This window comes from Pelophylax lessonae (genome assembly GCF_965119305.1).
Source record: "Pelophylax lessonae genome assembly, chromosome: 13".
Classification (NCBI taxonomy): Eukaryota; Metazoa; Chordata; class Amphibia; order Anura; family Ranidae; genus Pelophylax; species Pelophylax lessonae.
Window position 1 is genome coordinate 155,297,111 of NC_138780.1, and position 25,282 is coordinate 155,322,392.

General features: G+C 43.3%; 1 protein-coding gene across 1 annotated transcript in view; it reads right to left on the bottom strand.

Moving 5' to 3' along the window:
* Window positions 1-202: 202 nt before the first annotated feature.
* INF2 (inverted formin 2) overlaps window positions 203-25,282 on the bottom strand; it is a gene marked incomplete at its 3' end in the record, with an annotated part of 82,301 nt that continues 57,221 nt past the window's right edge. Inside the window, exons 3-5 of the mRNA XM_082275313.1 lie at window positions 22,483-22,598; window positions 12,798-12,957; window positions 203-240 (exon numbers count right to left, since the gene is read on the bottom strand). Of these exons, the coding sequence (XP_082131439.1) occupies window positions 203-240; window positions 12,798-12,957; window positions 22,483-22,598 (314 nt within the window). The remainder of the gene's footprint in view (window positions 241-12,797; window positions 12,958-22,482; window positions 22,599-25,282) is intronic.

The following is a 25,282-nucleotide window of genomic DNA, read 5'->3' on the forward strand; positions in this document are numbered from 1 at the left end:
GACAGTGGGAGGAGCCATAGTGAGAAGCTGGGGACATGCTATCACACACTCCTGGAAAAGTAGTATAGCAGCAGCACCTATAACAGGTAAGTATTCAGCCATTGACAGGGTGGCTATAAGCTGAACACTTTCCCACTAGTCAAAAACAAAAAAAAAGGAAGTTTAGAAACATTTATAATAAGTATGTTTTGAAAAAAAAATTTTACCTTAATTTTGTCAACACATCCAGCAGCTGAAGACCTGAAATTAGACAGATTAATTGCTTCTTCTTTGCAAAAAAAATGTTTATACTGTATTATTGATCAGCAGCAAGTCCCACACTAATCCCTCTTGGATAAAGGCGACTGCTCTTACAAGTCAACTCTCTACACATAAGTATTGCATACATAGGAAGCTGTTACCCATAACAACCTGTTTCTAGCGGTTGTCATTCTAGCTCAGGTCTGATAATTAAGTCACCTGATTGCACTTTGTAGGAAATGCAGTATATTACATCTGCATATCACTATAGGCCTCATGCACGCTGGGTGTTTAGCTCCGATGCATGAGGCTCTGGTATATAGATGCGGGTGGAAGGTACAGGCGGTTTTTGTGGTTTAGTCCTGCCCAGCTTAAATATAAACAAGATCTTTATATATACTGTATATTGCAAATGGAAATGGATATGGCCCTTAGAAATAGTTTAAATATTCGTATGTAGATATATGGGCAAAGAAATGGATAATCCTACTAGTGTACTTCTGTGTAGATCTCCTCTGTGGTCTCATGCACAATGGACGTTTAACCCCGATGCATGAGGCTCTGGTGTTTAGGTGGAGGATAGGGATGGGTTCAGATCTTAAGTCCCAACCCACCTGAGCAATTCCACCAGGAAGCCCTCACTGCACACCGCCAATCATAGCAGCATGTGTATGTGCAGCTGCAAGCTGGGAAATGCCTCACTCCCTATGATTAGCGGTGTGCAGTGAGGGCTTCCTGGCGGGATTGCTCAGGTGGGTTGTTACTACGATCCGAACATGCCTAAGCTCATCCATAGTAGACAGTACAGGCACATCATTCAGCCCCCCACTGGCAACCTTGTTGACCACGCAAGGACCGGAAGGTTTTACCCCCTTAATGACCAGACCCGCTGATTGGCTCCCCCTGTCGCCAATCGGCATGTGCGCGTTCCTCTAGCTGGCTCACGAGGTGACATACAGGTACGTTGTTTCACAGCACAGAGCCGACCTGCCGCAGTAAAAGAACAGCGGCTGGTCGGCAAGTGGTTAAACTCTATGAAAGGCTAATGACTACTGAGGCTGGAGGGAGCACCTAAGGGCCCTTTTACATGGAGCCGCTCTGCTCCGTTCAGCACATCCCCTGCTGGATTGGGGCTGAGCGGGACGAACATCCGCTTTTAGTTTTTTCTGTGCCTATTCAGTTTGTGCCTGCATTTACACAGTGGACCTGTGATGGCTCTATAGGTGGCTGGATGTATACTGACTTGTGTCCATTTACATCAGACTACGTTCAATCTGTCACATTTGGGCCTGGATGGACTCAGAGGTAGGCGGTTGTAAATGGACACAAGTCTGTTTACATCTGCCTGTCCATAGAGCTGCATAGAGCTTCTAAACAAGCCATCTGAAAAACCAACAGGCGGACCTGACTGGAAAACCTGTGTGAAAGGGTCCTACAAGTACGAACGTTTAATGCAGTACGCTCTAAAGGATGAATGTCCAAATGTCCAGAATGCAAGCAGTCTGCATTTCGCCCATTCATGCCTTGGCGCATACTGCCCTAACCGGTAGTCCTGCTCAGCACACCGTCTAGCCGCAGCAGCTGTCAGCCTCTCATAAAAGGCTGCTGGCAGGGAGGCTGGACAGCGCACTCTACCTACCTACTCTACTCTACCTTCTACCTGCACCTAAATGCCCAGAGCCTTGTGCACTAGGACTAAACGCCCAGTGTGCAGGAGGCTATGTATGTGCTGACAGAGGAGATATATACATAATACCACTACTACAGTATCTACTTCTACACCCATAAATCTACACATGCATACAAAAACTGACACTACTTCCAAGTGTCATATCCATTGCGATTTACAATATATACGTATCATATACATTTAGACTGGGTAGGCCTTAATCACACAAAAAAACTGAATATTGTTTGATACAAATCTATTTATCTCTACAAAACAAGATGCTTAGGCTGGCCATACATGTTCAATTATCTTTCCTTAAGATTTACCAAAAACCATATAATAGGAGGTCAAAACTAAACAACTTTCAATTGTATCCAATTAGGCAGGTCATTGAACTACATAGGTTAAGGTAAATCTACAGGAAAATTGTACAAGTGAATTGAACATGTATGGCCAACCTTACTGGTCTCATCCAAATTAGAAAACAAAAAAACACACTATTCCTCTCTCATTATTATTTGAAAAGAATCCATCATTACAAAAAAATAAAGCTTTGATGTGCAAAACCCCATAATTACAGTAAGCGCCTGTTCACACTGAATGCAGGTTTGAAATTGTGTGACTTCACTTGAAATCGCACGATTTCAAAGCTGCATGTCAGTGCAGCTTCAGGCGCAACTTGGCTGACATCTGTGCGACTTCATGCACCAATGTCTATGCTCTTGCCTGCTGAAGGGGCTCTATGTGGGTGTCTGAAACGTTGCCGTATGTTTATTATGTGACCACCAAAATAGAGCTTTGGACCCTTCTGAGGTGTGCTGATGACATTTCTTCACTTAGATGTCTATGCAAGGCGCACCTGAAATCGCCAAAATTAGAAAAGGAGCTTTTTTTAAAATTGCTGCTGCGGCATCTGAAAGTCAGCATTGCACTGATTTGAACAGTTCCATTGCTAACAATAGGGTGAAACTTGTCATGCGATTTGGACCTGGCAAATCACACGACAAGTTGCACCAGTGTGAACAGGGGGCTTACTGGCTAAAGGCCCGTACACACGATAAGAAAATCTGAAGGGAAAATTCGTCCGACGACCGATCTGCCGATTTTCGGATGGTGCTTTCGACAGCCGACTCCGACTTTTCGGCTGATAAAATCCTGATGTGCAGGCTATAAAATTTTTGTCGTCCGTAATACAACGTCCGATTTTCGTCTCATCAGTACAGATTTTGACGGAAAAAAATCTTAAGAGCAAGACTAGGCATGCTCAGAGACGAAAGAACACATACAAAACAATCCAACACATGACATCACTTCTGAAGTAGAATTCTGTCGTACAGGAAAATTTGTATGAAAATAACCTCTTTCCACATCAGACTAGCATGCCACAAAAAACAGACGACAGATCGTTCGATAATCTGATCGTGTGTATGAGGCTTAAAGCGGTCTATACACATTCTAATCTTCTCGTATAATCACCATTAGACCTACCAACAGCAATGTAGTGTGAAGGCCTGCCTGACCAGATTGCGCAGGTAGCTGGTCTTATTACAAAGGTTTGGTGAGTAGATTTTACGAGATTTGAGGCCTAGTTTAGGTAGGCTTTGGCTGGACTAGCAGGCTCTGGCTAGCTTGAAGTAAAATTGATTTTATTGTCCACTAAAATCTAAGCCCAGAACAAGGAATTATATGCAACAATGTGCGACCAGGGTGACCTGATACTTCAACCACCAACAAGGTTCAAGTATAACTAAAGGTAAAACTTTTTGCATTTTTTTGGATGTATATTTGGCGTTAAACTATTCTATTGGGCAGAATGTTAATTTATTCTGGTCATAAAAATGCATAATGCGCGCTTATGCACATTTGCATGTTTTTTTAACACTAAACGCTCCTCTTCACAACGTACAAGTGGTGTTTTTTTTTTTTTTGCTGTTAAATTCCTACATACGTACATAGGTTACCATGGAGGGGCATTAACAGTAAAAAGGGGGGGGGGGGGGGGAAGCACAAATGCCCGTAAAAACAGCACGTTTGAGCTCAAGTGTGCATGAGGCCTTAGTTTTGGATAGAGTGGAGAGGGTAAAGCCTCGTACACACGCATCGATTATTGGCCGGGAATTTTCAGCCAACGTCCGATCGGCCGAATTTCGGCTTGTTAGTATGATGCTTCCGACAACCGACTCAGACTTTCGGCCGAAAAAAATCTGGTGTGCAGGCTATAAAATTTTTGTTGGCCGTCAACACAACGGCCGATTTTCCGTCAGTCAGTACAGATTTCGGCAGACAAAAATCTGATGAGCAAGACTGGGCATGCTCAGAGAAGAAAAAACACAAAGAAAGCAAACCAACACATGACATCACTTCTGAAGTAGATTTTTGTTGGCCGAGAAAATTCGTGTGCAGTCTAGGCACATTCCAACCAACACAACACCACTCTGGACAAAAGTCGGACGAACGGTCGGCCGATAATCGTTGTGTGTGTACGAGGCATTAGAACCCCTACCATGCTATTGCAGTCTGTGCCCTCATTCACCTTCTCTATTGGTCCTGGTGACTGCTATAACCAACAATAAGCCTAGGTTTACACTGGTGCGTTGAAAAAAACTGCATGCGATTCGCACAAATCACACTGCTACCTGTGCACATCACATGTGATGCCTGTGCAGTGCGATTTGCATCATACATTTTGTATGGCTCAATTCGTATCGCAACTGTACCAAAATAAAGCAGGACCCTCCCCCCACACCTGAATCACCTCCTATCCAATGCGATTCTGGCTGTGTTTTGCAATCATTTTCAGAGTGTCATTAATCTAACATTGACACCTGCAGCAGATCCCATGGACGCCGTGCGATTGCCAGACAGTGCGATGCAGGGAAACGCAGTGAATCTTGTCTGTTTCCAGCATTGACCAAATTTTAAGTGGTCATTTGCACAGGAATAGGGGTTTTTTTTTCAAATTGGAAGGATTTCCTTTTACTTTGATTTGGCCATGAGACTAAAATGACGGGAAACCTCCCCATTGGACACAGATAGAAAAAAAAAAAAAAAAAAAAAAAAACTTGGCAACAACCCTACATTGCTCTCTCCAAAATGAAAAGAAAAAAAAAAAAAAAAAAAAAAGGGGTTAAGGCTCCGTTTCCACTATCGCGGCTACGAAGTCGTGCTACTTCTAGCGCGACTTCGTAGTGTAAAGTTGTTTGCGGCTTTCAGTGCGACTTGTCCCTCATTATAGAAGGAAGTCGCACTGAAGTCGGCCCAAAAGTAGTGCACAAACTACTTTTGAAGTCGCCGCAACTCAAGTCGCGGCAGTGAGAACGGGCCAAATTAAAATGCATGGCTTGCTGTGCGACTTGACATGTGTCAAGTCGCAATAGTGGAAACGAAGCCTTAGCTACACTTTGATGCAAAATCTGCAGGGGTTTGGGTCTGACTGCTCAGGTTAACCGTTTAAAATACAATGAACATGTGCATGCAATTTTCTTTTAGACTTGCTTTCTAGAAATTAAAAAAATCTTATTAATGCAAACTGATCAAATGCATGTAATATAAATCAATGAATAATACAATATATATGAACAAGCCCCACACATGGAAGGCTGTGCTCACACAGACATTATTTAGGATTGTAAATGCTAGCCTGAAGAGCTCACATTCAGCAAACATTTACAGAGCATGTGATGGCTACTTACAGCTGGTTTGATAAATACTTACTGGATCTGATGCTTTCCAGAATAGCAATTACATGAAAATATTAAAAATACTTATTTGTACTTGTATATAATGCAACTGCCTAGACATGCAGGCGCAACATTTAATAGCCAGTTATATATTTACAAGAAATCCCTTAAAAATAAATATATACGTCAAAATTGTGAATTCACACGTCCCTGGATTCACCAATCACCAGCCACATATTCATCATGACACATAAATAACAGTTGATTATCAGTGAAATCTTTTCTCATAGAACAGCAGAGACAACCTGTATCACCAGAGCCGCCTTTCAACCCCAATACAACCAGGTTCACCTGAGCTGAGATTACAGAATGCAAACAGGATGTGACCTTTAAGTCTGATTGGAAATGTTCTCATGTATGGATGAGTCCCTCAACAGTTTTACTCCTTGTATCAATCAGTTCATGATGGCGCATTTCTCTCTCTTTAGAACTAAATTAATTTTTAAAGCAGAAAATGTGTTTTTTTTTTTTTTTGCAGTTGTGCTCTGCTGATGGTTTTCCTTGGAGGAAGTCAGGGGAAATCCTGAGATTGGTACAGCAGGTGATCATTAAATGCATTGATTGACAAGCCTGCATTTTGACATTTACCCTTCGTTGTACACTAGAGGGCGATGTTTGCCTTTAGTTCAATTGAAGGCGAGCCAGGCTTTGGAAATTGCATTTAACCCTTTAATGAGAAATGTGCTTCTTGCTGGCAAAAGTGTACGTTATATGTTTTTAGGCCTGGTTCACACCTATGTGCTTTTTTCAGTGCTTTTTCAGTTTTGTAGAAACGCACTACAGTCCATTTAACCACTTCTGGACCGGAAGGATTAACCCCCTTAACCACTTTAATACCGGAAGATTTTGCTGCTCAATGATCAGGGGGGATTGACCTGTTGTCAATTGTTTTGTTCTAGTGCTGCCCTGCGTGGCATTGTGTTGTATTTGTCTGTTTGTTTTCTGAAAACTTTAATAAATACAAATTTAAAAAAAAAAAAAAAAAAAAAAAAAAAAAAAAAAAAGAGCGACAATTCTGAAGAAGGAAAAAAATTACTTTTTCACATTCTGCTATATAACATTCTCAAAAAAAAAAAAAAAAATTAAAAATCAAAATTTTTTAACATTTTAGGCCATTTTGTTTTCTGCTACATATTTTTGGTAAAAAAAAAAAAAAAAAAAAAATCGCAATAAGCGCATTTTGATTGGTTTGCACAAAAGTATCGCGTCTACTAACTACGGGAAAGATTGATATAATTTTTATTGATTTTTTTACTAGTAATGGCGGCGATCTGCGATTTTTAGCGGGACTGTGACATTGCACCAGACAGATCGGACCCCTGACATTTTTGACACTTTTGGGGGGACCAGGGACATTACTACAGTAATCAGTGCTAAAAATATGCACTGTTACTGTAATAATGACATTGGCAAGGAAGGGGTTAACATTGAGGGTGATCAAGGGGTTAAATGTGAGTCTAGGGGAGTGATTCTAACTGTGGGTGGGGGCGTGGCTTGTGAAATGACCATAGAGATCTGTGATCCTATATAGAAGAAACACAGGGGCTCTATGATAATTCCAGGGAGAAGAACGGTTCTTCTCGCTCAGCGTGGAATGATCGTGGGTGTCAGGCGGCCCCCTAGCTGCCTCCAAGCGACCGATGTCGGTTTGCATGTGAGAGCCATACTGCCGCAGTAAATATGCAGTAAGCGGTCGGCAAACGGTTAACATGGCTTCTTATGAGTCACGTTCACATCTCTTTCCACCGGTGTGATTTTTGAAAAGGGTCAGGGACTTTTTTTTTCCCGCAGCAGGTTGCGTCAATGAAAATGCATACAAATGCAGGGCTTGCGGTTTTGATGTGTTTCTGATGGTTTTTCCTGCATGACAACAGACGCCTTCGAAAAAACGCACTGGAAAAACGCATTGGCTGCAACCTCAATAGGTGTGAACCAGGCCTAAGGCTTTTTTATTGCTTTTTGCAGAAACGTACTACAGTCCATTTACCATTGTTTCCTATGGGACACGTTCACATCTATGCTTTTTTCAGCTTCTGCGTTTTTGGAAACGGTCAGGAACTTTTTTAAAAGCAAAACGGTGCATTTTTGGTTCAATAGACTTCAATGGAGAAGCTGCAGAAAAGCATGCAGTGCATTTTTTTTGCAGAGATTTTGCGTTTTGCATTTTTTAATCCACCCAGCAACAAATTGGGCAAAACATTTGAAAAAAGCTAAACACATCAAAAATGCGTCAAAAACGCAAAATGCACAGCAAAAAGCACTGCAGAAATGGATCAAAGGCAAACGGCAAAAGGTGTGAACCAGGCCTAAGGGCAAATTTCTAAAGTGCAATGGTCACTTGGTTTAGAATGTTGCCAGTTTATAAAACACATTAATTGACTGCATTTAGTAGCATGTTCACCCACACTATGGATCAGTAACATCTTTTTTCTGTACATGTTGCTTTTAAAGCTTGGTTTTTACTGGTTTTTACTAGTGATCGACCGATATTGTTTTTTTAATGCCGATACCGATACCAATATTTTGGTCATCGTATATCGGCCGATATTTTCGGACATGTAAAAAAATTTTTTTTATTTATTTATTTTTTCTCAGGTAATTCTTGTGAAGAAATCTCAAAGACCCCAAACCCCTCCTCGGCACTGAAAAGCATACGAAATGTATGTTTTTACATGGAGACCCGATCAGAGCCGAATGCAGGTAGGGTGCCTTGGTCTCCTGGTGGGGACGGGAGGGAGGGGACGTCCCTTCCCGCTCCTTGTAATGACAGCCGAGCAGCTTCTCAGTCGCATCAGTTGTCATTACCAGACAACCGACCCTCGGCTATGGACGCCGATACCGGGGTGATGCCTCTAGCTGCAGGCATCACTCCGGTACAAGCACTTTCCCGAAATATCGGCAATATTGGTAACCTCAGGGGCCGAGTCCGATAGTTCAGGGAAAGTGCACATCGGCCCCCGATATATCGGTTGTGCCGATAATCGGTCGATCCCTAGTTTTTACTGTTGCGCTGCATTTAATTCCAATATGTTCACACAGCCCACACCCAAAAAATGTAAAATTTAATGTGAGTTTTTTAGATGCATGTTGGGAGCCGATTCGAACAAAAAGGGGCACATCTACAATATTGCATTCACAAGACTTGATGGGTTCCCCAAATTCACAAGGGAAACAGTGAAGTTGGGTCCCCCTGCTTCCCCCTCCCAGAGCCACTGCTTAGCGTTTAGATCAGTGGTGGTCAACTTGAAAATAATAGGAGGGCCTCAAATGTGGCCCCTGATATTTCCAGAGGGTCGCATAATAGCAGCACATTTAAGTGTGTAAGGCTGGGTTCATACATGTCCGGCTGCGGTTTGCAGTCCAGAGTCCTGTGCATTTCTGTTCACCAGTTCAGGTGCAATTTAGGTGTGGATTTTTGCCTAAAATTGCACCTGAACAGGACCCAAAACGCACAGGACCCTTTTCAAAATCGTACCCGGCCGCCCTGGACATGTGTGAACCGGCTTCATTGAAAGCCGATCACATTCACATGTAGTGCGAATCAGATACGGTTAAAAATGCATCCAATTCCCATATATGTGAACCCAGCCTTAAGGTGAACAGTGTTGAGTTAGGTGGCCTAATAACGCCCAAACATTTTGGTCCTGGGGCATTTTTTGCAACATACTGCAATGAACACTGAAGAGAAAGTTGAAGCCATAATTGATGCTAGAGGCTGCAAAAAAAAAAAAACAGCACTGGTGTCAATAATTGCAATAAAAACCCCCAGCATTGGTGCCAGTGGGCACAATAATAACCATCAGCAATAGTATCAGTGACCCTGATACTAAGTCCTAGTAATTGCGCCAGTGACCCCAATAATAACCACCTGTATTTGTGTCAGTGACTGCAATAATATCTCCCAGCATTGGTGTCAGTGGCAGAGCTGTTAATCGTTTTCCCCTGCACTGGTATTGAGGCAGTGCTATTTAACTCACCCCCTCCACATTTATTTGTTATTGGCAGTGTTCAATCAGGAAGCAAAAATGTATTGTGGTCACTAGATGGCGCTGGTGATATAGGAATCACACTTAATAGAGCCATTGGCAGTCCCCTCCTTCTTGACCTCCTGCTCACTGCACTACTCCCGGCGCCTCTCTCTGAGTTCACAGGAGCCGGAACTACAGAGGAGGCATCAGGTATCGATGCGCACGGACAATATTGACTGTCAGCGCGCATTGAGAACAACACTGGAAACAAATTTGGACAGTATACATCCGCCACATTATTGATTTGCGGCAGAAGCCCTGGGGACCACCAACATTTTCTTGTGGACCATCAGTGGTCCATGGACCACTGGTTGGTGACCGCTGCAATAGAGTATGAATCTCAATTTTCATCTTGATTGTGTGGATGTTTGTCACATCTGCATAATGAAAGTTTTATACCTAGACCCCTTAGTGTGCTCTGTGTATTTCTTCCAGATCTGTGCAGTAATTGAGTGTGAAACTTTCCCTGTGCCCAAAAGTTTCTAGTGGTAAAGGCCTGTCACTGCTCTTATCTCTCCTTGAGTGACTGATCTGGTCTCTGCCCCCTCCTGTAGTTTTCTACAGGCAGCCTGTAGTGGGTGGGGCCTGCTGGGTCCCTCCCACAGCTCTGGTCTCTGCAAAGGCACAGCGATGATGTCTATGCTACTTTTACAAGGTAATAACAGCGTTTGCATGGCATTTGGTGCACATAGAGAGGATTTATATCCTTTGTGGGGTATGAGAAATATATTCCATTGAAAGTTTTTGTGCCTGGAGTTCACCACATTCGTAGGGAAAAAAAATAGCAAATAAAGAAAAAACAATATAGCGTATACAATTGCGACACAAATCATATTGTCATTGAATGTTATTAAAAATGACCTTTCTTTCTGCAGCTGTTGTATTTTTCTGAAAATGCAATGCAATATGGCTGCCTGGAGCTGTTCTGTACACAGAATGTATACTGACCACACCCCACAAACATCATTTCCTGCTTGTGTGATTGGCTCATAGATTTCCCCTGAAGTCTGCCTAAAGCTGGCCATACATTATACAATTTTCTTGCAATTTTCTGTACAATTTTCTTAAAATGTACCTTCAACTATGTAGTACAAAGGCCTGCCTCATAGGATACAATTGAAAGTGTTGTTTTGTTTTGACCTGATATTTTTTATGGAATTTGGTAAATCTAACAGAAAATTGTACAAGACAATTGAACATATATGGCCAGCCTTAGATACAAGTCAGATTTCTGGCATACAAAAATATCATTTTTGGTGAGATACTCCCAATAGGAACACGTCTAAAGGGATGCTGGCCCAGCAGCTTTCCTCATTAGTGCTCTGCAGCTGCCACAGCTGATTAGACCCACCCCCGCTGAGCAGAAGGATGACAGCTGTGTCTCCGCGCTGTGTGCGGAGACACAGCTGTCAGTTCCCCATGCATCTCTATGGGGGAAATCGGATGGGAACGGACCGTCGGTCCGTTCTCATCCAATCCCATCCAATCCGCTGGACGGATGGAAAATAGGGTTTCCATCCGTCCAGATTTGACGGATCGGATCGGGCAGAGCGGAGACATCTGATGCCCCATAGGAATGCATGGGGGGACCGTTCAGATCCGCCAAAAAAACGAACAGGAGGATCTGAACGGTCCGCCTGTGTGAAAGGGGCCTTAGTGATCGACCGATTATCGGCATAGCCGATATATCGAGGGCCAATCTGCACTTTCCCTGATATATGGTCACCAAGGTAATATGGTCCCGATATTTCGGGAAAGTGCTTGTACTGGAGTGATGCCTTCAGCTAGAGGCATCATCCCGATACCGGCATCCATAGCCGACGGTCGGCTGTCTTGTAATGACTACCGATGCGGCTGAGAAGCCACTCGGCTGTCATTACAAGGAGCGGGAGGGGATGTTCCCCCCCCCCCCTCCTGCCGCCTTCCGCGGCTCGCCCGTCCAACCGGGAGACCCGGGCAACCATCCCGCACAGCCACCGAAGACCCGATCAGAGCCGCATTCGGCTCTGATGGGGTCTCCACGTATAAACCGGGTACTCGGCGCCAAATTAAAAAAAATGACAGAATTCAAAACAGCCAAACTTGGCATTTTGAATGCTTAAAGTGGAGTTCCACCCTAAAATTGAACAAATGGATAATCGCAATTTTTTTTTTTTCACTTACCTTGTTTTAGAAGATAATATACTTCTCTTACTTCCTCTTCCTCCCTCGGCGGCCACGGCCGCCGCCGTCACTTCCTGGCTTGCAATGATTCCTGGGAGCTGAATGTCATCGCTCCCAGTAATCAATGCGGCTGCACCGGCCCCAACGTCAGTTCCGGTGCGGGCGCCACCATACCTTGCTAAACAGCTTCTGGGCATGCTCAGAAGCTGTGCAGGGATGACGCTGCAGCCCCGGAAGTGACGGCGGGGCCGGTGCAGTGCATCGTGGGACCGAAGAGGACGGAAGAGGACACAGAAGAGGATTGCGCTGGCTTTAGCTGCCCACACCTGAGATGGCAGCGCTGGACAAGACATTTTCAAGGTAAGTATTTCTTCTAAAAGGTAAGTGCAACCCGGGACAGTTCAGAGGCTAGCCATTGTGGAATGCACTAGCCCTGACTGTCCCGGGGGTATTTTTATGTAATTTTTTTTATTTTAGGTGGAACTCCGCTTTAAGTGCAGAGGAGGGGTTTGGGGTCTTTTAGACCCCCCGATCCCTCCACAAGAGTACCTGTAAAGTGATAAAAAAAAAATTTAAATGTACGAAAATACCAGCCAATACCAATATGCAATGGCCAAAATATCGGTATCGGCAACGAAAAACCATTATCAGTTGATCACTAGTAGCAATCTGCAACAAAGTTTGTTAAAATCCTTGCAATATACAGAGATCCCCCAGAGGGGAATGTTTTTTTCTCAACAAAAGTGGAGTTACACTTTAAGTTTCTCTAAAGAGAACTCCTCCACTTCTTTCATAGATTTTATTTTTTACCTCGGCCCTGTGCCTTGCAGTGGTTTTCTCCTTCTAATCTTACCTTCGTAAACATTAGCCCTGTGCAAGATTGACATTAAATACGTATCCCATATATTTCCCAATGAGGGGAAAGCATGAATAATGTTATTTCTGCAGAATTATTACCTATAAATTCGTTCCTCAGTTGCACACGAATCCTCAGCTCTTCCGTTCCAAAAATGATGGCGTTGATGACGCCGAGCAGCGTGACCATGTAGGGAACATTATCCGTGGCTGAAAGCTCGCTCATAATGACACTAAATCGATATTGCTGGTTCTTCACTGCCTGTTAGTGGAAAGGAAATCTTCTGTAAAGCTTTATCATTATGTTAAAAAGGATTTTCTCTCTCTCTTTTTTTTATTCTTTCCAGTGAAATAATTTAAAGGACATCGGATACAATAGGAGATCAGAATGTGTTCATCACAAAACAATAATACATTTGGGCCTATACTAAGGGCTGCTGTTAGAAATCACGGGGCCCAGTAAAGCGTACCAGACAGGCCCCCCCCCCCCCAAATGTATCAAGACAATATATACACTTAAAATATACTAAAATCATTATATATATATATTTTGTTTTTGCAATTTGTTATTTTTCTACAGGACATGAAAGCCTGCTGCGGTAAGTAAGGGGGGGGTCACAGTGAAAAGGGGGCACACAGGGACGTGGGGGGGGGGGGGGTCCAGAGGCATGCAGAATAGGGAGGCTCTAAGGAAGAGACTAAGCCTCGAAACTCGTAAGCCTTTCCAGCTTCAGAGGACGATGCACCCTTTGATCTTAATGCTGATTGCAACATACTTATTTGATATGCTTGTATCAAGAACTCGTTTGTGAGTATTTTTATACCTTTTATTCAATAAAAACTTTTTTAGAGGATAATGCACTAGGCCGGTGCGCCCTTGTGTTTGTGTTTCCTTTTCAGAATAGGGAGGGGGGGGTCGGTAGGAGAGAAGCAATTACTAGAATGATGCCCTGTGTCTGTGTCTCTCCCTGCAGCAGCTGAAAGCTGGCAGGAGGGGGAGAAACTGGCTTTCAGCTGCTGCCTGCAGAGAGCGGCACAGGACTACCTTCTGTAATTGCACCTCCGCCCGACCGCACCGATCCCCTGTGCCGTGGGGCCCCTCTGTGTGCTTGGGCCCCCTACAGGAGGACTGCTGGTCCCCCCCCTATCAGCAGCCCTGCCTATACTCTCTATACGACTCTGTATATACCAGGCAGGTAAAGTGGAGTGCATGCATGTTTCTGCATGTCGTGTGGAGGGCAGCCCATTCATTTTGATGTAAAGCTCTGTGCATGGAAAATGTCTAAACAAAAGCCCCTGACACTTTCGCGAAATCGCACCGCACAGAAATGAATGGTGCCATAGCTTTGATGCATGCTTTAGCAAATGCATGGGGGTGCTATTAATGGTGAATTCACACTAGAACGGAAACGTGGTGGAGGGATTCACCGTTCTGGTAGCTCTCTGTTGCTGGCTACAGTAGGGGGCAGTGAAGTGAGCGATTCAGCGCATATCACGGCACAATTTTTTTGGTTTTGTACAAACTTTAGTTGAAGTGCACAAAACGTACACTTCATTTATGTCCATGTACTGCAGTGTGATAAGCTACGCTGCCATTCATTGCCACGTTATTTGGCACAGTGCACTGTGATTAAATGCAGCATGTGTGCATTTTAGTGCAGCCCTACACTGCATTGCAGTGTGAATCAGACACATAGAAACAATTGTTTCCTGTGTGTTCTTGCAGTTTGACAAAGGGGCAACGCCCCGAAATGTGTAACCATGCCCATTTACATCACATGACATCATCACGGTCATCTTGTGGGCCTAGAACACTTCATTGCTGTCCATAGTGATTCTGAAGCTCTTGAAAGAAGTGCAGCTGTTAGACTTCAGGCTGGAACATAAAGGGGCCCTCCTGTCTGCCCTGAAACATGTAGCCACATCCCCTCCACTTCCTGTCATCACCAGTGGCGGCTGGTGCTCCATGGACCGGGGGGTGGTAGATGGACCTCACCATAATTCCCCCCCCCCCCGACCACACCAGGCCGCATACCCCCGGACCACAGCATGACAGTACAAGAACCCCCCAGCATGACAGTACAGGACCCCCCGCTCACTCACCCATCTGCAGCAGCAGGCGACGGCGCCGTCGGCTTCTTCCCCGTCTTCTGCGTCTTCAGCCAATGGGGAAAAAGGTCTCAGGACCTGCTTCCTGGTTGGCCAAGAGGAGGATCCATATGACAATAGCGAATTTTCATTCGCTATTGTCACCAACTGGCCACCCTTTTTTAGCCTATTAGAGCCTCTGGCTCTAATCACATGGCTAAAAAAAAAAAAAAAAAAGCCCCATTGAAGTCCATGCGTCTGGCGCCCCACATGTAGATTAGGGGGCCGGACGCATGGATGGGGGGCAGCACCCCCGCGCCCCCAATGCACCAGCCGCCACTGGTCATCACCCAGCTGAGAGAGGTGCTGTTTGGAGCTGCAACCATTTTGTCACTTCTGGAAGCTGCTAATGCTTATGTTCCAGCCTGAAGTCCGACAGCTGCACTTCTTTCAAGAACTCTGCTTCAACCATTCACATGCCTGCTGAGCTCTGCAGCCTCACGGTGATCCTATGGAGGTCTATATGGGTTTATGACAAGATCTACTTCTATCTACAATGTACAGCTACATGTTTCTCCCTCGAAATGCGTAAGCCAAACCAGGTCTTTGTGGACACCATCACGCTATCCAGCAGTAGAGAAGTGTTCTGGAGGCATCTTATGTTTGTGAGTAAAATGTACGCTACCTATTTCGATTTTGATAAACTTTTTAGTGGTAATGCAGAAAGTCAGTGCACCCTTTTCTTGTTGTTGTCTTTCAGTGTTTTTGGATACCCTTGACCACCTTATCTGTGCTAAAAAGACCATTCAGACTATTCACCTTCCCGCATACCACTTGAGGGCAGGAGAGATACTGTTTTTGGCCTTATTGCCCACCATCCGGTGCAGTGATGGCTATTCTCTCTGCAGAGGTATTCATTTATAGAATATGTAACTTCAGAATCTATTTTTCAGTATGTTTGGCATCATACCACTTTGTGTTCAGTTTTCATGAGCAAATTGTGTTTTGTGATTCTGTTGCAAGTTTCTTACCTGAAGATCCTGCCAGGAACAGCATTTCCAGTTACACATCGACAACACTAAGCTACGGCCTCACAAGAAGCAGCAGCGTTGTCAGCCTGCTGTGCAAGAACCTTCAGTTGAGCTGCCTGCCTATTAGCCCCTCAAAATAAATGCATCAAAACACACCTTAAAGTGGAACTTTACTCTCTCAATCAACATTAATTATTTTTAATCCCCTTCATGCTAGGAAAGTATATTATATTTACTTGTTTTAAACTTTTTTTTTTTACATTTCTTCAGTTACAGTACTTCCTGCTTTCTTGCCAAGGCAAATGATATCATACATCCCAGGAGTCTTCAGGAGGGGAGGGGAGGGGAGGAGAGGGGGAGGGGTTTTCTCAGATAATCACACTCTCCCGAATGCATGCTTGAGCTAAGGGCAGGTGGATTCCAGAAAGTGAATTCTACATGAATCAGTTGCCCTTACTCAAGATGACCACAGCAAGAAATGCTAGGGGGGGGGGGGGGGGGGTTTCAAAGTGATTTATCAACAAAATAAAGCATGGAGACATGGATGGAGGATGGAGTTTGCTTTAAACATTAAGAATAAATTAAAGTGGTTGTTAAGTCACTGAGTTTCCCTGCTACAATCTCCTCTGTTATAGAAAATGATGTGCCCCAGTATACGTGTTTTTTAAAAAAAATAACTATATATCCATACACTAGTTAAGTGTTTTTTAAAAATGGTTTTATTTTTAAAAAAAATGTTTTATTTTTTTTTCCTACTATATTTTCTACACTAAGTTTACAAGCGCTGGTCTACATTTTGTCTTCTCTTATATACACACACCTTCTTGCATAGCGCCGCTCGGCGCTCATGTGACTGTACGCCTCTCTCCTCTCTCGATCTGACAGCTACAGCGAGCGGGGCTGAGAATTCCCACTGACGCCAGCCAGAAGAAGGGGAGGAGAGAAGGAGAGAGGCGGCCAGTCATGTGAGCGGCGCTATAAAAAAAGGTATATAGGGGCTTAATTTTAAAAAAACTCATACACTGGGGCACTCAATGTACTATAAGAGAAGAGATAGTAGCAAAAACACTCAGTTATGATAGCAGCAGAAGGGAGGACCAGGGAGCGGATCAGAGCTGACAGGCGGGGGGGAGGACAGAGGAGAGCTGCGGATGACGGAGACATGTAAACTGACCACAGTGTCGGGGCTCAGCAGCCATGATAAACCTTGGTCAGTTTACAGAGGGGAGGGCAGAACTAGGCAGCATCAGCCAGGTATGCAATATGATACAAGGGGCCAAATACAGCACTGTGCCGTATAACCTGCTTTAAAAGAACATGATCTATTTGTTTTCCTTTTTTAGGGTTACAACCACTTTAAATAGTGTTTTTGGTTTGTGGTGCTCAGATGCAGAAAAGATCTGCTTTAACTTCAGTGCACCACAGTGAATATTGTTGCAGAAGTGAATGGCACTGCAATGCACCATCGCATGTACGGTGCATTTCCAGAGTGTGCTAATGTAAAGGAGCTCTTAGCATTGTTTCCAGCTCTCACTCTGCAATACAGAGCACCCCCACCTCTCATGTTATGGAGTAGAGGAGAGGGCGATGGGTTCTGTAGCCCTAGCACACTTTCTACCCTAGCGTGACAACGATTGTTCATAATTACAGTAAAGTGACAGGGTGTTGTCACCCTAGGACAGGAATTTTGCTACTGGTAAAATCACCAGGTAAAAAAAAATAAAAAATTAAAACAAAAGCTTGTAAAAAAACAAAACAAAAACAAATGCAGCGACCGCAAATGCCCTGCTGTGCATTACTTTGGAAGCTGAGCCAATGTATGCAATAAGCAGCTATGGCTGCCCTCATTTATATCTATGACTACAAACTTTACATAGAAGCAGTGGTTTCTGATAAGATTATTTAAATAAAACTGACTTTTTCACCTAAATATCTATAAATAAATTGAAAAAAAAAATACGACTTTCCCACTTCATTAACTTAACCCTGTAAATTCTTAAAGTGGTTCTAAAGGCTGAAGTTTTATTTATCTTAATGCATTCTCTGCATAAAGGAAAAAAAACCTGCTGGGTGCAGCTCCCCTAGCAGCCCCTCTAAGGCATCGTTCACACACAGATGTTTTGAATTGTGGGCGGAATCACCGCAATTCTTTCCGCAATTTCAAAACACGCTGGTAAAATATCAAATCACACATCAGCGTGTTAAGGTGCCATTCATTTCAATCATGAACTACAATCGATTCAAAATGCCTATGTGTGAATGGAGCCTAATAACAGAGCCCCATCTCGATCCATCGATGTGCATGAGAGCAGCAGCTCTCCAAGGTCTCTCCCTCCTCATTGGATCACATAGCAATCACAGCCAGTGAGCCAATCAGGAGAGACAGGGAGGCGGAGCTGAGACACGTTCTGCGTGTAAGTGGACACTCAGGAGCGAGCCTGCTCGAGTCCCCCCATTGCAAATGGCTTCCTATTGGGGGCACTTGGCAGAAGAGTGGAGCCAGGGCCACTGGTGGGGGACCCAAAAGGATTGGGGCTCCTCTGTGCAAAACCATTGCACAGAGCAGGTTAGTATAACATATTTGTTTTTTGTATTTTTTTAAATCTTTCCTTTAGAATCCCTTAAATCTTGGAATTTTTCTTTTTCCTTTTAAATTTGAAGAAGCAGTATGTATTCAGCAAACATCATATTTGATGGAACATTCCATATCTAATTTACATAGGCATCGGAGCAGTATTCCCCAATTAATTAACAAGCAGCGTATATATCTGCAAACCAATTACAATAAAAATGATAATTTTACAAGGGAAGAAGTCACTCTGCATACAAGTATGCTCAGGGAGTTGAGGTTTGGAGAATGGCACGTAGTGACTGTAATTAGATAATACGCTACGAGCCAGCGGACATCATGCTTAAAGTAATATATTTCATTAAAAGAATCAAAAACTGGCATTAATTCAAGGCCACAGATAATTTTCCTGAAGTAGCCCCAGCCAGAAGAAGAATAATTGCTAGGCTTTGCAAGGATCTGAATATTCAGCCTTCAAGTGTATTTCTATCCACAACAATTTCTTTTAGTTTTGGATAAAACCCTTTATCGGTTTTCTTGTTTTTTTTTTTTATTTTTATTTTTTTGGTATGTGTCCCATTGGGGAGATTTTCTTTGACTTCTGTTGTGGCGGCTCAACATGGAAAAGCAAATCTCTCTAAAGTAAGAGGAAATTCCCTCCTAGACAGTTGTGATCAGAACACATATCCATATAGGACATTCTTTCACATTTTGTTCTGTGACAACTTGAAAATGTTGGATTTTGACACACTATCTTCCTGGGTGACAATGGTCCCTAGGATGAATAAGGAGATTAAAATTCCCCAGCAGGGACAAGGACAGCAATAAGAACCTGAATGGAGTTCCAAACTTTATTCCACACTCCACACCAATCTTACACGCTATTCAAGACTTTGTATTTTCATAGAGATGTAGATTAAAGTTGAATTCCTGAAATTCAGCCATTTTGTACCAAGCGAAAGCACACTATAAGTTAAGTCCAAGGAGGTGCACAACATCTCCTGAACTTATCTCCATTATTTATATCTGATAGGTTTATGGCTCTGCTGGAGGATATGAAAGACACTCAAGGCTGTGAGAGAAGAGAGAGGCATACAGAGAAGCTATGCCCCCCCCCCTGACTTCCTTATTGCCCATTTAGAGAAGCCTTTGTTTTTATGTGAATAAGTTCATGTAAGGCTTGTGTGATTGGGCAGGAGGAGCAGCAGCTGCAGCGACTCTACTGTTGAAGATGCTTATCCCTGAAGGATCAACGTCAGACTCTCGGAACTACAGCGCTAGATATCTTCTGGGTGTACTATATACCTGTGAGATATAAATAATAGAGATAAGTTCAGGAGATATCATGCACCTCCTTGGACGTAACTCTTGTGTGAAAATTAATTTTTGCGCACTCCTGAAAGGACTTATATTGCTAATATTCAATTCAAGTTTTTACGCATTGATGTATTTATTTGTTTGGACTATCACTAATTTATGATATTAAATGTTCAGTTTTTGCATGATTTTTAGATGATATTTTATTTTATTTACTTAACCTATTATATTGCACCTTTGTGTTAATTACACAAAGGATTATTTGCTAAATATTGCACATTTGAGTTCTTAGCGTGGCTTCTTATTTGAATTATATTAACTCTTCGTGTGCCTTCACTTTTTTTACAAAAGAGCTAAATTCCTGGAATTCAGCTTAAGTCTCCATTCACACCTGAGCATATCCTTTTCAGACGTTTTTTTGGGCGTTTTTTCAGGCATTTTTCAGATGTTTTTTTGCAGGTGTTTGAAAGTAGGCATTGACATCTAACAAAAATGCCTGTAATCAGCCAAAAAAGAAGCTCATGTACTTTTTTGAGCTTCAGGCGAAAAAAAAAAGCTAAATGTGAATAGGGGCCATTGAAATGAATGGGATTTTGCTTGTTGTGTGTTTTTGAGATTTCAGAGATGAGCGTTTCACGCTCCTGTGTGAACAGGGCCTTAAAGAGGAACTTCACTTTACATACTCACCTGAACAGTGAATTCAGTGTTGTCCTGCTGCATGCCGCTGCTCAGCTCCAACAGTTCAGGTCCCACCTTGGTCATTGGGAACCAGCTGCCTCTTCTGGGTTTAGGCACCTGGCCCCAGTAACCTGCACTAGAGCCACCCACTCGCCATCGTGAGTCCCTGCTACTGTAGCCTTCTGGAATATGTAAAGTGGTATTCCTGAAGGCTACAGAACAAGGACACATTGGGGCGGGTTTACTAAAATTGGAGAGTGCAAAATCTGGTACAGTTGTGCCTGGTAGCCAATTAGCTTCTTATTTCAGTTTCTTCAATTAAGCTTTGATAACAAACCTGGAAGCTGATTGGTTTCTATCTATGCAAAGCTGCACCCCATTATTCTTGCCTAGGCATGCTTTATTTAGTGCAGTGCAAGGCAATTCATTGAATGCCTTGCACTGCACTGCACTGTAGGACACCGCACACCAGGGAACAGTCTGTCTATGAGATAGTGAAAATCGGCTTCAGCGCAACTCCTCGCATGCCACTCCCTTTTAACGCATTTCGCCTTGCCCACCAAGCTTAGTCATAGAGTGGTGGTGGTGGGCGGTGTGAAATGCATCAGAAAAGTGTGGCCTTTAAAGAGTTAGTTCGAAGCCGCTTTTCACTATCTCATAACTGGGCTTGTTTCTGGTGTTCGGCGTCTTACCTGTTGTTACTTGCATAATTGAGTGAGCTGGAACGAGCCCCTTGAACGCTGGCACCCAATAACAAGGAGTCACCGGACATTTCTTTGACTTGGCACTTAGGGCAGCCCTCTAAGTTTCCTGAATATGGTCACAGGCAGTATGAAAAAGATGTAGCGCTGAAAACAAAAAAAACTTTAAGAGCCCATTCACACAGGGGCGACACGACTTGCTGGGGTGACCTGTGCGACCTGTGCGACCTCGGCGCGACATGCACGGACTTCATATAATTGAAGTCAATGCAAGTCGCCTCCAGGTCACCCCAAAGTAGTACAGGCCCCCTTTTCTAAGTCGGAGCGACTTGTGTCGCTCCTATTAGAACGGGTCCTGTGTTATTCAATGGCAGGCGACCGACCACGACTTGTCAGGCGACCAAGTCGCCTGACAAGTCGCGTTAGTGTGAATGGGGTCTTAATCACACTGTTGCTCTAGTTACACTTTTGGGTTATGGTAACATGTGGTATAACAGATTTCCGCAACAACTGTGGTAACATTTTTGTAGTTCAGCAGCTTGCTCATGCACCTCAATGCACATATGCAGTGAATAATATGCTGCAGGGATGTTTAAACTTTCCTTGTGGTTGTTGCCAGTCTATTCAAAACAACTGCATGGTAATGTGCAAAAATAACGCATGTGCATTCAGTGGTCCCAAGTTGGGGGTTCATGGCCTATGAAACTGGGGTGCAGTGGTAGTGGCAGTGTGTTCTCTACCTGAATACTTTGTGCTAACATGTGTCCTTCTTTCCCATCTCAGGAAGTTAAGGGATGTCATTGTAAAAAAGTCTTCTACAAACATTCATTCCCTACGGCTGTCAGCCGTTTTGTTTGTTCTGTCTTGCAAATTTTACCGAATCCCAGCGCAACACATAAAAAGCTTGATTTATGAATCAAAACACATGTTGCATTTAATTAGATTGCATTGAGTAATCCCAGGTTTCAATTTATTAAAGCATAATAAGCAGTAACATAAAAAATTTGTTAATTCATTTATTCATGTTCTGCTGCTTTCGCTCTGCTCCTCTGTGTACAGCTATTTATACAGAGACATCGCATGCGGAAACAAAGAAGGCACCCAGCTGGAAATAAAGGTTTTATAAAGAGAGGGATGTTTTACAGAATGCGAGAATGATCTCTCCCAGTCTATAATTTCTAGATACATAAACACATACGTAGATAGGGCAGGTTTATATGTCCGTTATATATTCATGCTGCGCTTCCTGAATGAAAGGAATGTAGGCTGTGTTTGTGTTTATTTTTTTATTTTATTGTGTTCGGGATTAGGATATATATTGTATATATACACAAGCCATGCAAGGATTCCCTAATTGGCAGACAGTTGAAGGGTTCAGATTGTCAATCAACAGAATGATTTACCTTATAATGCTCAAGTGCATCCAAAGCCAAGTGATGTCCCTCCGGCGAGTAGATACATAAGGCTGCTATCAGTTCAAACACTTGTTTTTTCACCATGACATTGGATGTGTCCAGAGCTATATAGGAATAAAAAAAAAAAATCAAGTCTCTATGGGGTAAGACCAATGAACAGGAGTAATTATTCACATAAGTTCTTTGAAAACATCTATTAAATGAGAACTGTTAGGGGGGAATCTGGTGTCATTTTTCCCACTGGGCAGCATCCACTGGGCCAATTTGGCAAAGTTGGGTTGTATAATAATAATGAACTGTACTGGAGAAATCCAATAGTGTCTATGCATAGGTGTATTTACCATAGGGTACATGTGCGCCATCCCTCTTTCTGGTCCTTTTACATGTGGAACTTTGCCTGGGGTAATAACAGGGTTCTGTGGAGCAACGCCAACATACAACACTTTTATTCTATTATTTTTCTTAGGCCTCTTACCCTTGGCGAGTGGACTTAGCACCAGCTATCTTATCATAGGCAAACCATCCCTTGATCCCCCCTCACACAGTTGTTTTATGGATGGATGATGCTGAATTTAATCGACTACATGTAGAGCAGGGGTGTCAAACTCAACTTTATAGAGGGCCACATCAGCATTATGATTGCCCTCAAAGGGCCGGTTGTATCTGTAATACTAGATGTCCAGAGTTTCTCAACCCCCTTACATCAGATGTCAAGAGTCCCCCCCACCCACCTTTACATCAAAGTGCACCCCACCTTGTGTTGCTGCCGGGAAGAATCTGGGGGAACAGCTGGGAAGCAGTAAGTGCAGGGTCATGAGGAGGTCCAAAGGAGGGCTGGAACTCTACTGCAGCTCTAGGAGAGGTGTAAGGGCCACATTAAAAAGGCCTTTAGGACCAGATTCGGCCCGCGGGCCTTGTGTTTGACACATGTGATGTAGAGGTTGTTTTGCCAATGTTTTTTCCTTACTAAAGAAAAAAAATATATAGTTATTTTAATAAAATTTGAGAAATGGGCAAAGACTTTTTTTTACAGTTTTAGGTAAAGTAGGAAAGGGTAAAGGCCAATGTCTATTTTGTTCTTTAAGCCTGTGTCCTTTTGGGGAGATTTGCCTTCACTTGCTATGCCAAAGACATAGCAGGAAGTATGAGGTGATCTTTCCAAAGCGAGGGGAAATCTTCACTTATACAGTTGTCACCAGATTTACCCATTGGAAGAATTCCCTTAAGTTTCTGAGACAACTCAAAATTTCTGTATTAAAGACAAAGGTCATCAGGACAAACAGAGGGGGTGAATCTGTCCAGCATGAACAAAGACAGCAAGAAAAACCCAGAGGCTCTAAACCTTTAACTATCCAAAATTAAATAATAAAAAAAAGTTTGGTTTTTACATGCACTACACAGAAGATGTTTTGGGCTCAGCATGTCTAAACGCAGGTATTTCATTGTTTGTTAAAACAATCCATTATTTTGCAACAAATGATTTTAATTCTGGTCCTCAGAGCCTGGGGGAGCACTATCTAGGGCACATGACACTCCTCCAGATGCCACTGGAGCTTGGGTGCACCACTCACAATGATGGCCCTTCACATATTGCCTCACCTTACACAGTTATCCTTACTGCCACCACTGACAGTTCCCAGCTTACCTTTTATATTTTAGCAGAGACTAGCCAAATTTCAGGCAGTGTGTGAGCTCTTGACAAAAGTTGCATGTTTAATCAATTTTTATTGCTGGGACATGTTGAAAACATTTTTTAATCGATCAGCAGCTGCAGACAATCAGCTGTCACAGCTGATCGGTGTTTTTTGACAGCAGCGGGTGTCACTGCCAGATTACAATGTCCTGGCAGGGGGGATTTCTCCATTCACTTCATTTTCTTTTTGGCCCACTGTCTGAACAATGTGTATGGCCAGTCCAGATGTTCCTCCTTCCCAGCTGCTCTTCTGTGATTGAGTAAGTGAAGTGGAGGGACTGCTCCAAAACAACCTGCAAGCAGAACCCTTTTCTTTACAGGTTGGACGACATTGGAAGACCCTGAGAGCTTTTGCTATAATCCATGCTGTAAAAAACAGCCCAATGATCTCAAAGTGTTGGCATCATTGTGAAGAGAAGGATCATCTATGTGTACCCTGATCAGTCTGCAACTTTGGTTTCATTATTACATTTAGGAAGTTTCCCAATATACATCAACAGTATCTGTTTTCCAAAAAAGCTTTAGGTTTTATCATCGAAAAGATGCCCTTGAGATCCAGTCACTGACTGTCTTTGGCTGAGTTGATGTCATCAGTCTGCAGCAGGCAGGACAAAGCATTTCCTCAGTTTCCTCTACTCCAGTGATAACACTGCAACTTTATAGCAAGAGGTAGCACCAAGGCCAGACATTTCAGATATTTGTAGGAATACAGCCAAGTACTGCACAGGCAACAGGATTTACATAATTTTGTCATCTTTAAAATGTTTTTAACCAGCATCCCAGTCCAAGAAGAAGATGCTGACCGTGGATGACACCTGAACAAAGACGGTGTTGTTCTTCTAATATGAAAAGCAGATTAAGGATCCATTCACACTAGCGTGAATTCAAATTCGCACGATTTCCAGTGCGACTTAGGTGCATGACTTTAATGCGACTGAGTTAAACTTTACACTCTCTGGATAAAAGTTGCGTAGCACCCTCTATTGTGCTAGAATAGGTAAGCCCCCGTTCACACTGGGGCGACCTGTCAGGCGACCTGGTCGCCTGACAGGTCGCCGTAGGTCGCCTTCCATAGAGAAGCTGCGGACCCGTTCT